Source organism: Aquarana catesbeiana, linkage group LG13 (genome assembly GCF_042186555.1).
Source record: "Aquarana catesbeiana isolate 2022-GZ linkage group LG13, ASM4218655v1, whole genome shotgun sequence".
Lineage (NCBI taxonomy): Eukaryota > Metazoa > Chordata > Amphibia > Anura > Ranidae > Aquarana > Aquarana catesbeiana.
In genome coordinates this window covers 154,255,027-154,268,024 of record NC_133336.1, presented here as the reverse complement: position 1 = coordinate 154,268,024, position 12,998 = coordinate 154,255,027, and the positions used below count along the sequence as shown (strand labels likewise).

The 12,998-nt window shown below is 43.2% G+C and overlaps 1 protein-coding gene across 3 annotated transcripts in view; it reads right to left on the bottom strand.

Moving 5' to 3' along the window:
• TEDC1 (tubulin epsilon and delta complex 1) overlaps window positions 1-12,998 on the bottom strand; it is a 552,383-nt gene that overhangs the window by 264,721 nt on the left and 274,664 nt on the right. For 2 of the 3 annotated variants that reach the window (XM_073610730.1, XM_073610728.1), the window contains exon 4: window positions 5,707-5,865. The exons of the other annotated variant lie outside the window; for it this stretch is intronic. In XM_073610730.1, coding sequence (XP_073466831.1) covers window positions 5,707-5,865 — 159 coding nt within the window. The remainder of the gene's footprint in view (window positions 1-5,706; window positions 5,866-12,998) is intronic. 3 annotated transcript variants of the gene reach the window in all.

The window sequence follows — 12,998 nt, the reverse complement described above, 5'->3', positions numbered from 1 at the left end:
TTCGGCGCAGTGGGGGAAGAGCACATGGCGGATAGACAGCAGGTGCGTGCTAATTGTAGCAACGAGGAGGAGGAGGAGGAGGAAAGGCCGGAGCCTGAAACGTCCCGATGCAGAAGGAGATTTAAGGACTCAAATATGTCCTTTGGGGAGATGTTGGAAATGGTGGACATCCTGAAGAAGTCCGACTATGATGGAAAGTATGGGCCTTACCCCAACCCCAATGTCCGAAAGGCCAAGATCATGGCGAAAGTGGTCAGGAGTCTGCACCGGAATTTCGGGGTACGACGATCGAAAGATCAGCTCAGGAAGCGGTGGTCGGACCTGAAATTACGAGAACATGAGCAGTACAGAAAGATCCGGAGAGTGCTGCAAACAAGTAGTTGTGCTGTGTTCCTATTCTTTTTGTGTTTATTATGTTCGTGCTGTTCCATGTGCTTTTGGGAACTATTGTACAGTTTAAAATGGCAACTTTCATGTTCATGGGCACATTATTCGTTCGGATCCAACATTTTTCGTTCCAACTATAAAATACCATTGTTTAGCCCATATGCATTTGGCCACCATTTTGACGCCCTATACTTGTCTTCAAAGAATTGGGTTGTGTAGATGGCTTTGTTACTAGAATGAAATGCAAACTAGATTGTGTGTAAGGAGAGGACACTGAGCAGCTGTTTTCACATCTGGACACTGGAGCACTAGTGTGGGACACAAGAACACCATTTTTATTAGGGGGGCCACACAGGTGCTCCAGTGTATACTATAGGGGGGTCTCCATCTGTGAAGCTTGTACCAAACAGGTAAAGTATTGCATGTTGACAAAGGACACTAAAAATGCTACATCTTGGAACTCTGCTAAAATTGACAATTGTACCACACTTCCAAGCAATGTTTCCTATTTATAGTTCTGACATTAAATATCTGTGTGCTAATTATACCATTTTTGTCTTACATAGGGGAGAAAAGACTCGGAAGACAACCCTCATCCGAGGAGACCAGAGCCCCACCCCCCTCTGGAAGAAGGTGAAATCCCCCCAACACAAGCTGAGCAGGAGGATGAAGACGTGGTGGAACTAGTCACCACAACAGGTGAGTGTCTGTGACCACAGGCTCAGATAAGAGATGGATGGCGGCATATTTTTTAGACCTAATTTTTTTTGGGGTTCCTCTCTTTTTAGGTGATCGTGAGGTTGTGGATCCAGATCCTTTCACATCCGAAAGTGCCCAGATCCTGATCGGGGAGATCATGGGGTGTAATTTACAATTGGAAATCATAAAGCAAAACATCAATGATGTTATTCCAAAATATAAAAACATCATTGATGTTTTGGGGTGAGTTTAAAGCCCCTCCAAATCACTTTCTTCTTTTGTGTGCTACAATGTGCTAAATGTTTTTGTGATTTTTCCCAAAGCCAAATTTGGAGGATGCACACAGTGTGTCAACATGTGCTATCTGCCATCACGGGAGATCAATGGACGCGTTTTGGGGGTGCAACCCCTTCCTCAATTATAAAGTAGCTGAGAGGAAGGGCTTGCTCCCCCAAAACACGTCCCTTGATCCCCCCTGATGGTAGATAGCACATGTTGACATTGTGAAATTTGTGTGCATCTTCCAAATTTGGCTTTTCCTGGGGTGATTTCACCCCATCTGAACGCAATATCAAACACAGTTCCTAAATACTCATGTCTGATATTGCCTTCAAATTCGACCAAATGTGACGTTTGTAAGTTCAAGATTTGTGTCTTTTCTTGTTGGTTTTACACAGGCCTGTTTTCTATAAAATGGACATTTTGATTTTGGAGAATGCCACCACAAAAATTGTTATACAACAAACATGTTGGTTTGTTTGAAAAACATTTGGTAAATGCACATGTGATTGTGCAGGTATTAAAAAGATTTTTAATCAAGAATGTGTGGATTATTGTCTCAACGCTACAACACTTTTGGGGTGATGTAATTGTTGTTTTCTGAGAAAATGGGGGTTATTTCCTAAGGGCAAATCCACTTTGCACTACAAGTGCAGTTTCAGTGCAGTTGCAAGTGCACTTGTAGTGAAATGTGTTTTTGCATTTTATTAAATAACAGCCAACAGTGCTTTGTATAAGGTTACACAATCACGCCATTTTCTGCACTCAACACATTTCTGTCAGGGTCAGCTAAAACAAACACAAGCAGTAAATGTCCACAAAGAATTTTTTTGTTTTTTTTATTATAAAATGGCTTCACAGATTGTCTGGCATATTGATATCCCCCCTACCCGCAAAGAACTCCAGGTAGCGTAACCGGACATCACGGGCACTCAGGGAGGGCAAGCCAGGACGGCCACTTTCAAGCGCCGCCAGTGTGGTTTGATGTAGGATTCCGGCCTCAGGCCCAACTGAGCCAGCATAGTTGGCCGAATGTTTCCTTAAAAAGTTATGGAGAACACAGCACGCAAGTATAATATGGTTCAGTTTATACTTCGCCATATGGATGGGTGTCATAAATAGGCGGAACTGGCTGGCCAGGATTCCAAACGTGTTCTCCACCACTCTTCGGGCTCTGGCCAGCCGGTAATTAAAAACCCTCTGTTCTGGGTCGAGGGTCCTCATTGGGAATGGCCGCATCAGGTGGTCCCCCAGCGCAAATGCTTCATCAGCAACGAACACAAATGGGAGTCCTTCAACATTGTCCTCTGGAGCTGGCAAGTCCAAGCTGCCATTCTGGAGACGCCTGTAGAACTCCGTCTGGGCGATGACTCCACCATCGGACATCCGGCCATTCTTCCCCACGTCCACATACAAGAAGTCGTAATTAGCCGACACCACCGCCAACATAACTATACTATTGAACCCCTTGTAATTATAATAGTACGACCCCGAGTTGGGTGGTGGGACGATGTGGACGTGTTTCCCATCAATTGCCCCTCCGCAGTTAGGAAAGTCCCACCGCTGGGCAAAGTGGGAGGCCACAGTCTGCCATTCCTGTGGTGTGGAAGGAAACTGTTGAGGAAAAAACAATAAACATTACTATTTTTACTCTGAAACATGGCAAGCAGATTAGACACAAACATTATGGGGCAACCTCCAGATAGCATTTATTAAGGGGAAATTAACAACGCCAAAGTATAAGGTACACCTATCATATTCCCCCCCCCCCCCCCCCCCCTCTCATGGGCCATTTGTAACATTATAGGGGGTGTGTGGAAATCTTGGACAGGTAACCCTCTTCACTTCATTGAGAGATGAATGCCTAAATAATGGGTATTACTTGGAACAGACCCTCCTTAGTTACGCTATTGGCAGACCACTGGACAGGTAAGAAGTGTCATAATACAAAGATATAAATACACACTGTACACATTTGAGGACATTTGGACATTCTGCTATTACCCATCAAGATAATAATAGGATACAAAAACTTTAAACAGTACCATTGGAAAGTATACAGGCAGGCCCTTGCACTACATGCTTTGGGGAATTCATCCATACATCTGACCAGTAAAGAGATGGGTATAGTGTGTATGGGTTTGGCAAAGTCAGCAGATAGATGATTGAGGATAGAGAATTGGGATCAGCTGACTTAGCAGTTGGGGGAGGGAGGGTTACTAAAAATTATTTGGGGACACCACAAAAAAAAGCCTCTGGCACTCTGCCTGAATTTAAAACTAAAATAAAATTTCCAAACATTTTAGGGGGTGTTTGGGGTAAAGCACTATTATAGAGCTGATAAAATACATTGTTAAGTGACTACATGAGGTGAATATAGGGCAGGAGACACCATGCTGGGGAGGTTAGTGAAGGGCAAATATGTATGAAGGACCTAAAATAATAATTACATAAAAATCCAGCATGCATGAGGACAAAGGGGACATTCACAGCATATTACAATCATGGTAATTAGGGAATGAGGAAAGAAATACAATATATTAGCAAACATTAAATACAATAAAATGTGATATAAAAGGATAAAAATCTTACCTTCATATACTCCTTCTGCAGGACCTGTATGATGGCAGAACAGGTCTCTGGGATGATGATACCCAGAGCCTGGGGGGAGATGCCTGTTGAGAACTTCAAGTCCTGCAGGCTTCTCCCTGTCGCCAAGTACCGCAGGGTAGCGACCAACCTCTGCTCCGGAGTGATGGCTTGCCTCATGCAGGTATCCTGCCTGCTGATATAGGGGGTCAGAAAAGCCAACAAACGGTGAAACACGGGGTCCGTCATCCTGAGAAAGTTCCTGAAATCATCAGGATTATTCTCACGGCTCTCACGGAGCAAAGGCATATGAGAGAACTGGTCACGCTGAAGCAACCAATTCTTGGTCCATGAACTCCTCCCCACCCTGTTCATGGACTGGACTTGTGTCAAGGTCAGGACCCCAACACCAAGCCCCCGCACAGCACGAACTCTACGAGGAGTACGCATACGAAACATGGCTAGAAAACGGTCGGCTGCTCAGAACGAAGTAACAGAACGCACTGAAGAACAGCAAGGCCTGTGAAGAGCGACCTGAAAAACAGTAACGAACGAACAAGAATACAATGACTACCTAAAGTCACGCGGAACTTGCTGCACGCACTGAAGAACAGATACAAACCCACAAGCACAAACTGAACGGCAGAAAACGATCTGAAAGCCACGAGTCTGAAAAAGCGCGAATCGTCTCTCACCAAACTTTTACTAACACGAGATTAGCAAAAGGAGCCCAAAAGGGTGCCGCGCTTGGTTGTGAACCGGCCTTTTCTAGTCTCGTCGTACGTGGTGTACGTGACCGCGTGGTTGGCGATCGGAAATTCCGACAACTTTGTGCGACCGTGTGTAGACAAAACAAGTTTGAGCCAACATCCGTCGGAAAAAATCCTAGGCTTTTGTTGTCGGAATGTCCGAACAAAGTCCGACCGTGTGTACGCCCTATAAGTCGCTGATTGCCACCATTACTGGTAAAAAATAAATAAAATAAAAATGGGATTTTTTTTTACCAAAAATATATAGAGGAAGTTATATTGGCTTAAGCTGATGAAGGAATTTTATTTTTTAACATTTTTTTATTGGATGTGTTTTAGAGCATAAGGTAAAAATATATATTTTTTTTTTTTCAAAATTGTCATCTTTTTGTTTATAACTAACCCCACCCCACCCCCACCCCCCACCAAAAAAAAAAAAAAAAAAAAGGCAGAGGTGATCAAATCCCACCGAAAGAAATTTGTGGGGAAAAAAAAGGGACATGAAAATTTTAATTGGGTAAAGCATCGTACAACTGCGCAATTGTCAGTTAAAGTAGCGCAGTGCTGTATCAAAAAAAATGGCCTGGTCAGGAAGCAGGGTAAATCTTCCAGAGCTGAAGTGGTTAAGGAAAGTATAAAAATCTAACTCAACAGGAACATTTTGGACATACTAGAAGCAGGCAATTTTTACAGAAGCAGGGGCTCAGACAATAAAAGCAAACCTTGCATATTTTTTTTTTACATTTTCAATGTAATGGAAGTACAACATTCCGATTACTTCTAGAAAAACTTCCTTGTATGTATTCCACCTGTGTGTCTAGCGGTTACTTAGAATTCAGCTTTTATTTGACCTCTTGATGGCCATTGATGTCAATGGCCTTAAGTGTGCTCACAACTGCCTTAGAAGTTTACCAATTAATGTATTCCCTGAAGTTATTCTTTAGATAAAAATAAGTTACATTAAGTGATGCATGCAAATTCAATCATGTAAAAGAATATATACCTTATATAACATACTGCATTTTTCTAGGTGAACGTTGTGCAAGTTTCGCCAGCTAAGTCGAAGTCTTCCATTTATCCACTGAAGGTATCGAACATCTAGGTCTTGGTTTGTGCATTTCATTAGACCTTTTGCCTCTTTAAAGTCCATTTTTTTAGGACACTAAAAAAAAAAAATTTTTTTAAATTTAAAAAAAAGTTATTTTTGTCTTGCAGTGCAGTGGCGCTTGGGAAGCGAAATGGAAAATGCGGTTGACAGATACAAAGCTTGGGCTACGAATTATTAAAAGAACTCTAATTGATCAAAATATGGTGGCCAATGGCAACTGTCAAAAAAGGAACTCCAGGTTTAAAAATTTTCAAAACAATGATCATAATAATGAATAATTCATACATAACAAAAATGGACATAAAAAAGAAAACCATAAAACAATAAGGATTAGAAAGTATATGGTGAAAAAAGTCAGTATAGAGTTTAATAGTGAAGGGTAAACATGTCTTTAAAAGTCAATATGGAGTTCAAAAGTAAAGAGTTAAAATGTCTTTGCAGTTTCTACCCTCAGTGTGTGCAGCCAGCTGGCAGGGAGGAAGTAGCTCTGTGAACAAGAAAACAGGGAGACACAGCTACACTCATCTGAGTGTAGTATTATTCATTTGTAAGATAAGTTCATCATTCAATCCAATTAAAAAGTGGCAACTCACAAGAAGTAAAATGAATGATGGCATGTTACATGGGCTGGCCTCTCTGTACGATCCCGATCCTAGTAGCTGGCGGGTCGGGGCTCCGGTGGAGACTCATGCGCTCTGGTGGTTTCTAGGGCTCCGAGACTCACTGCCTGAGGAAGGAGCACACATGCTCTGAACGCGAGCCTGACGGCCCTTCACACCCCCCCCCCCCACTGACGTCACAGCTGAGGAGGACATGACTCTCGGATTCTCCCAGAGCCATGGAAACCATCAGAGAGGATGAGCCTCCACCAGCGCTCCAACCCGCCAGCTACCAAGATCAGGATCGTACAGAGTCCAGCCCATGTGACATGCCGTCATTCATTTTACTTCTTGTGAGTTGCCACTTTTTAATTGCATTAAATGGTGAACTTTACTAATACTATTACTCAGATGAGTGCTGCTGTGTCTCCCTGCTTCTCTTCTACTACAATCAGCTTTACAGGGTTTGTAAAAATAGTAATACTCATATACAGTTGGGTGCTTAAATGTATGTACAAAGACTAGATGAACTACTGTATGTATGATTAAGGATCTGGACAGATAGAGCTTAAAGCAGCAGTAAACTTTTTGACATTGTACCTGTAGGTAAACTTACAATCAGGCTTACCTGTAGGTATAATAATGATCTCCTAAACAAGATATTCACATCACCTGCACATGTGCAGCGACGCCCTGCATTCAGGATACACAGTATGCCATGGAATGCAGAACGTCATGCTACTACCATGGCTCCCGCGTGCATACACAGGAGTGACGTCATCGCGGCCCCGGCCATGATAACCCAGAGGGAAGACTGGGTGAAAATAGAAGCGTTGGCAAGTAAATTTAAGGCCCCCATTCACATCTGGGCGTTTGCCATCACGGGCAGAATCGCCACAATTTTACATGTGATCACGGAACGCTCTGCTAAACTGACAAATCGCACCACGCTTGCTCAGGTGCTATTCATTTTCAATGGCACCCAAATACAGGTGCGATTCTGCTGCTATAAACTGTGCTGCAGTCACGGCAAACTGCATCACGTGAAGCTTGCCACCCAAAAGAAGTTCCTGCTCCTTTTTAAGTGACAAGCTTTGCGCAGTGCGGTTTGTTGTGATTTATCACACGACAATTGGAGCAGAATAGCACCTGAACAAGCGTGGTGCGATTTGTTAGTTTTGCACAGTGTTTTGGGATTACAGGCTGAATTGCCCACGATTGCATACGCCCAGGTGTGATTGGACCTTAAAATTTACCTAGGTTATGCAAATAAGAGGTGGATATATACTGTGTATCCACATCATTATTATTATTATTCTTCTTATTATTATATAGGATTTATATAGCGCTCAACAGTTTACGCAGCGCTTTACAGCATTAGGGCAGACAGTACAATTACAATACAATTCAATACAGGGGGAAATCAGAGCCCTGCTTGTTAGAGCTTACAATCTAGGAGGGAGGGTCAAGTTATACAAAAGGGTAAAAGCTGTGGGGGATGAGCTAATGGAGAAAATAGTGCAGTTGTTAGATGGAGGCAGGATAGGCTTCTCTGAAGAGGAAGATTTTCAGGGATTGCCTAAAAGTGCATAAATTTGGAGACCTTCTGACAGATTGGGGTAGCGAATTCCAGAGGATGGGCAAAGCTTGGGAGAAGTCCTGGAGGCAGATATGGGAGGTGATGAGAGAGCTAGAGAGCAGGAGGTATTGGGAGGAACGAAGAGGACAATTAGGTTGGTATTTTGAGACTAGGCTAGTGATGTAGCTGGGGGCAGAGTTTTGGATGGTTTTGTAACTTATTGTTAGTATTTCAAATTTAATTTGTTGGGCGAGTGGCAGCCAATGGAGGGATTGGCAGAGAGGGGTAGCAGACACTGAGCAGTTTGTAAGGTGGATGAGTCTGGCAGCAAGATTCATGATGGACTGAAGGGGGCATAGTCTATTTCAAGGTAAGCCAATGAGGAGGGAGTTGCTCTAGTCAAGGCGAGAGATAACCAGGGAGTGAGTCAGGAGCTTTGTAGTTTCATTGGTTAGAAAGGCACGTAGTTTAGAGACGTTACGGAGGTTGAGGCAGCAAGCTTTGGAAAGTGATTGGATGTGGGGCCGAAAGGAGAGTTCAGGGTCCAGGATAACACCTAGCACGCTGACATGTGGGGATGGGTGGATGGTTGTGCCATTGCTCTTGACAGAGAAGTCAGGGGAAGAGGCACGTGGGGGAGGAAATATTATAAGCTCGGTTTTGGCCAAGTTGAGTTTGAGGAAGTGGTGTGACATCCATACAGATATGTCTGTTAGTAGATTATTGATGCGTGAGGAGACTGATGGAGTAAGAGATAGATTTGTGTGTCGTCAGCATAGAAATGATATTGAAAGCCGTTCAAGGCTATCAGCTGACCCAGGGAAGAGGTGTAGATTGAAAATAAAAGAGGTCCAAGAACAGAACCTTGGGGGACCCCGACAGAGAAGGGAAGAGGAGTGGAGGAAGTAGAATTGTAAGAGACACTGAAGGTTCGTTGGGATAGGTAGGATGAGAGCCACTGAAGAGCACAGTCACGGAGACCGAGGGAGTAAAGTTTTTTGAGGAGGAGGGGGTGGTCAACCGTGTCAAGGGCAGCTGAAAGGTCCAGAAGTAGGAGTACAGAATAGTGTCCATTGGTTTTTGCAGTTAGTAGGTCATCTGTGAGTTTTAAAAGAGCAGTTTCTGTGGAGTGTTGAGAGTGAAATCCAGATTGAAGGGGATCAAGAAAGTTATTCTTAATGAGGTCGTCACTCAGCTGGTTGTAAACCAGGCGTTCAAGGAGTTTAGAGGAAAAGGGGAGCAAGGAGATAGCGCGTAAGTTGTTAAGATTGGTAGGGTTCTAGGATGGCTTTTTAAGTATGGGGGTGACCATGTTTTAGAGCATTGGAGAAAATGCCAGGGGTGAGGGAGAGATTGAAGATGTGAGTTAGAGAGTGTAGGATAGAGTCAGAGGGCGACCGCAGTATTTGAGAGGGAATAGGGTCCAGGGGACAGGTGGTTAGGTGGGGGTTAAAAAGGAGTTTAAAAACTTTGTCTGTAGTAACAGATTTGAATAAGGGGAGTGTCAGTTGTACCTGTTGGCATGGGGTCTTAACTGGGGGAGATACCTGTAGAGTGGAGATTTCGTCACGGATTGTATCAATCTTGTTTTTGAAGTGATTAGCAATCTCCTGGGCAGTGAGTGAGTCAGTGGGTGGAGGACGAAGTAGAGAGTTGAAGGTAGAGAAGAGTTTATGGGGACTGGATGAGAAGGTGTTAATAAGAGTTGTAAAATAGGTCTGCTTGGCAGTGTGGAGGAAAGAATAGTATTTTTGGAGGGCAGATTTGTATTGGTTGAAGTCTTTAGACTTGGTCTAGTGCCACAGACGCTCAACAGCGCGACTACGTTTTTTGAGAATTTTAGTGTCATCTGTTTGCCAGGGTTGTAGGGTACGAGTCCTGATTCTGTGTGTAGTGAGGGGAGCGAGCTTGTCCAGGGTGGAGGACAGGGATTTATTGTAGCTGGAAGTGGCTTGGTTGGGGCAGGACAGGGGAGAGATTTTGTCATAGAGGTGGTCAGTAGCAAAATAGAGGAGAGAAGAGTTGAAGTTACTAAAGTTTCGGCGGGTGATGGTTAGGCGATTGGAGGGAAAGGTGGGGGAAGACAGAGGATAGAGAAACGAATAAGGTGGTGGTCGGAGAGAGGAAAAGGATTGTTTGAGAAATTGTATGGAGTGCATAGGTAGGAGAATACAAGGTCAAGGGTGTTGCCATCAGAGTAAGTACAAGCCTGTACCCATTGCTTCAGGTCAAATGAAGAGGTTAGATTAAGAAGTTTAGAAGTAGCAGGAGTGTTTGTATTAGCAGGAATGTTGAAATCACCAAGAAGGATTGTGGTAATTTCCGGAGAGAGAAAGTAGGGTAGCCAGGCAGAAAACTCATCAAGGAAAGTCGATAATGGTCCAGGGGGCCAGTAGATCACAGCAATTCTTAGGGAAGTTGGAGAGGATAGACGTATACAGTGAGCTTCAAATGATGAGAGGGAAAGAGTGAATAATCTGGAAGGTGCTCTGGGGGGATGGGAGGAATCCCACTCCACCTCCCTTGCGTCCATAAGGCCTAGGGGAGTGAGTCCAGTGAAGGCCACCCTGGGAGAGGGAAGCAGGAATAGATTTGTGGAGCCAGGTTTCAGTGACAGCAAGTAGATTAAAGAAATTAGTGACAAAGAGGTCATGAACAGCGGTGAGTTTGTTGTGAGTTTGTTGCAGACAGAGCAGGCGTTCCAGAGGGTGCAGGAGAGGGGGAGGCTGGCGTTGGGAAGAAGAGGAATGGAGACTAAATTGCGTAGATTGAGACTACTGCCAGAGGGTGTAGGGTGTGTTGGGTACAGTTAAATAAGGGAGGCCCAGGGTTTGGGGAAATATCTCCAGCGATTAGGAGAAGCAGAAGAGCAAGGGAGGTAATATGAGAATACGATTTGTATGAGGGGACATGCTTCAGTATCCTGGGGGGTTTGTTAGCAAGTGGGCTTAGAGTTAGAAAGAGGTGATGAGTGCAGTAATAGGGGGAGGGGAGAAGTGAGGCTGATATGTACAGATTATAGTATGGAGCAGAGAGGGGTGAAGAAAAGTGAGTTTCAGGAGGGAGGCTGCAATTGTGAAAAGGAGGAGAAGTAAAGAGTGCATGTTTCAGATGTGGTTTGCTTTGTGCAAATCACTGAAGTGCAAGAGCAGAAGTGTCACTTATTTAAATAACCCCATTTCTTTGGAAGAACACCCTGCATGTGCAGCCCCCGTAAAAAAGGCCTTTTTTTTTTTTACTGTGTTGGGAGTGGATTGCATCTGGCAATTACTCAATCAGGAGATAATATTAAGCACACAGCTAGCAGAGCAAAGCTTTCCACACCACAATCGGACTGCAAGAGGACCAAAAGGCCAAAATTGTAAAGATAAGGGAACCCATAATTTAGGTAAGACTTAATAGCTAAATAAACATTGAAATAATGTGAGCATGGCTACAGATGGAGTTGAAACAGCGGTGAAAAACACAGATTTACCAAATATGCATTTGAGCAGTCAATGTTCAGTTTAGGTAGATGGAAGTATAAACGCAGATTTACTTGTGAAGAGAGCAGAAAATGCTCAGATGGATGGTGCAAGAGTGGAAGTGCCATGCATTTAAATAACTCCACTTCTTTGGAAGAAACCCCTGCATGTGCAGCCCCCTGCTCGATCAAAGGGACCAGTTCCCTTTTTGGTGTCAGGCTTGTTGCCAGAGTTAGAAGGCAACTACCTTAAAAAAAGCCACTGTGGCAAGCACTGAAAGTGCAAACACAACACCAAAGTTAAACAGAGTGCAGTATACAGGTGGAGAGTGTGCAGGCCTTTGCCTTTTGGAAGGTGCTAGATTGCAGGACTCAATTGTTAGTGGCAACTAAAAGATTACTCGGAGGTGCAGTTGATGCCCCTTTAAGGATGACACCACTATTCAATGTACAATCACTGATTCATCACTTGGTCCCAAGCAAGTAAAAGTATAATAACCAGGTGTGCCATGTTTCCTAGAAGAGGGGATGGAGGATTGGTAAAAGATGCAAAGGCGGAACTAGGAGAGAGAGAAAAAAAAAAGGAGAGTTCTCAAATCTACGTGTGTTAAACCCACCACAACCTGGAGTTGTCTCGTACACTTTTTAGTGCAATAACTAGAGGAAATAAAAAGGACCTCACTGGAAGAGGCCAACAAGAAGCCGAATAATTAAGGACACATACCCAATGAAAACAGATTACAGTTTAAAATGGTTTAAAGTAGCCAGTTAAAAGAAAAAAAAAAAGCTACAGCACAGAATAAAAAATAGCAGTTCCATTCTACACAAAACACCCAAGATAAAAAAAAAAAAAAAAACATCTGCTGTTCAGTGGCAGTGCACAGCTCTGATGAGTCTTGTGATTAACCACTTCAGCCCCGGAAGGATTTACCCCCTTCCTGACCAGAGCACTTTTTACAATTTGGCACTGCGTCGCTTTAACTGCCAATTGCACGGTCATGCAATGCTGTACCCAAACTAAATTTCCGTCCTTTTCTTCCCACAAATAGAGCTTTCTTTTGATGGTATTTGATCACCTCTGCCGTTTTTATTTTTTGCGCTATAAACGGAAAAAGACCGAAAATTTTGAAAAAAAATTATATTTTCTACTTTTTGTTACAAAAAAAAATCCAATAAACTCAATTTTAGTCATACATTTAGGCCAAAATGTATTCGGCCACATGTCTTTGGTAAAAAAAAATGTCAATAAGCGTATATTTATTGGTTTGCGCAAAAGCTATAGCGTCTACAAACTAGGGTACATTTTCTGGAATTTACACAGCTTTTAGTTTATGACTGCCAATGTCATTTCTTGAGGTGCTAAAATGGCAGGGCAGTACAAAACCCCCCCAAATGACCCCATTTTGGAAAGTAGACACCCCAAGGAAATTGCTGAGAGGCATGTTGAGCCCATTGAATATTTTTTTTTTGTCCCAAGTGATTGAATAATGACAAAAAAAAAAAAAAAAAATTAAAAAAAGTTGTCACTAAATGATATATTGCTCAC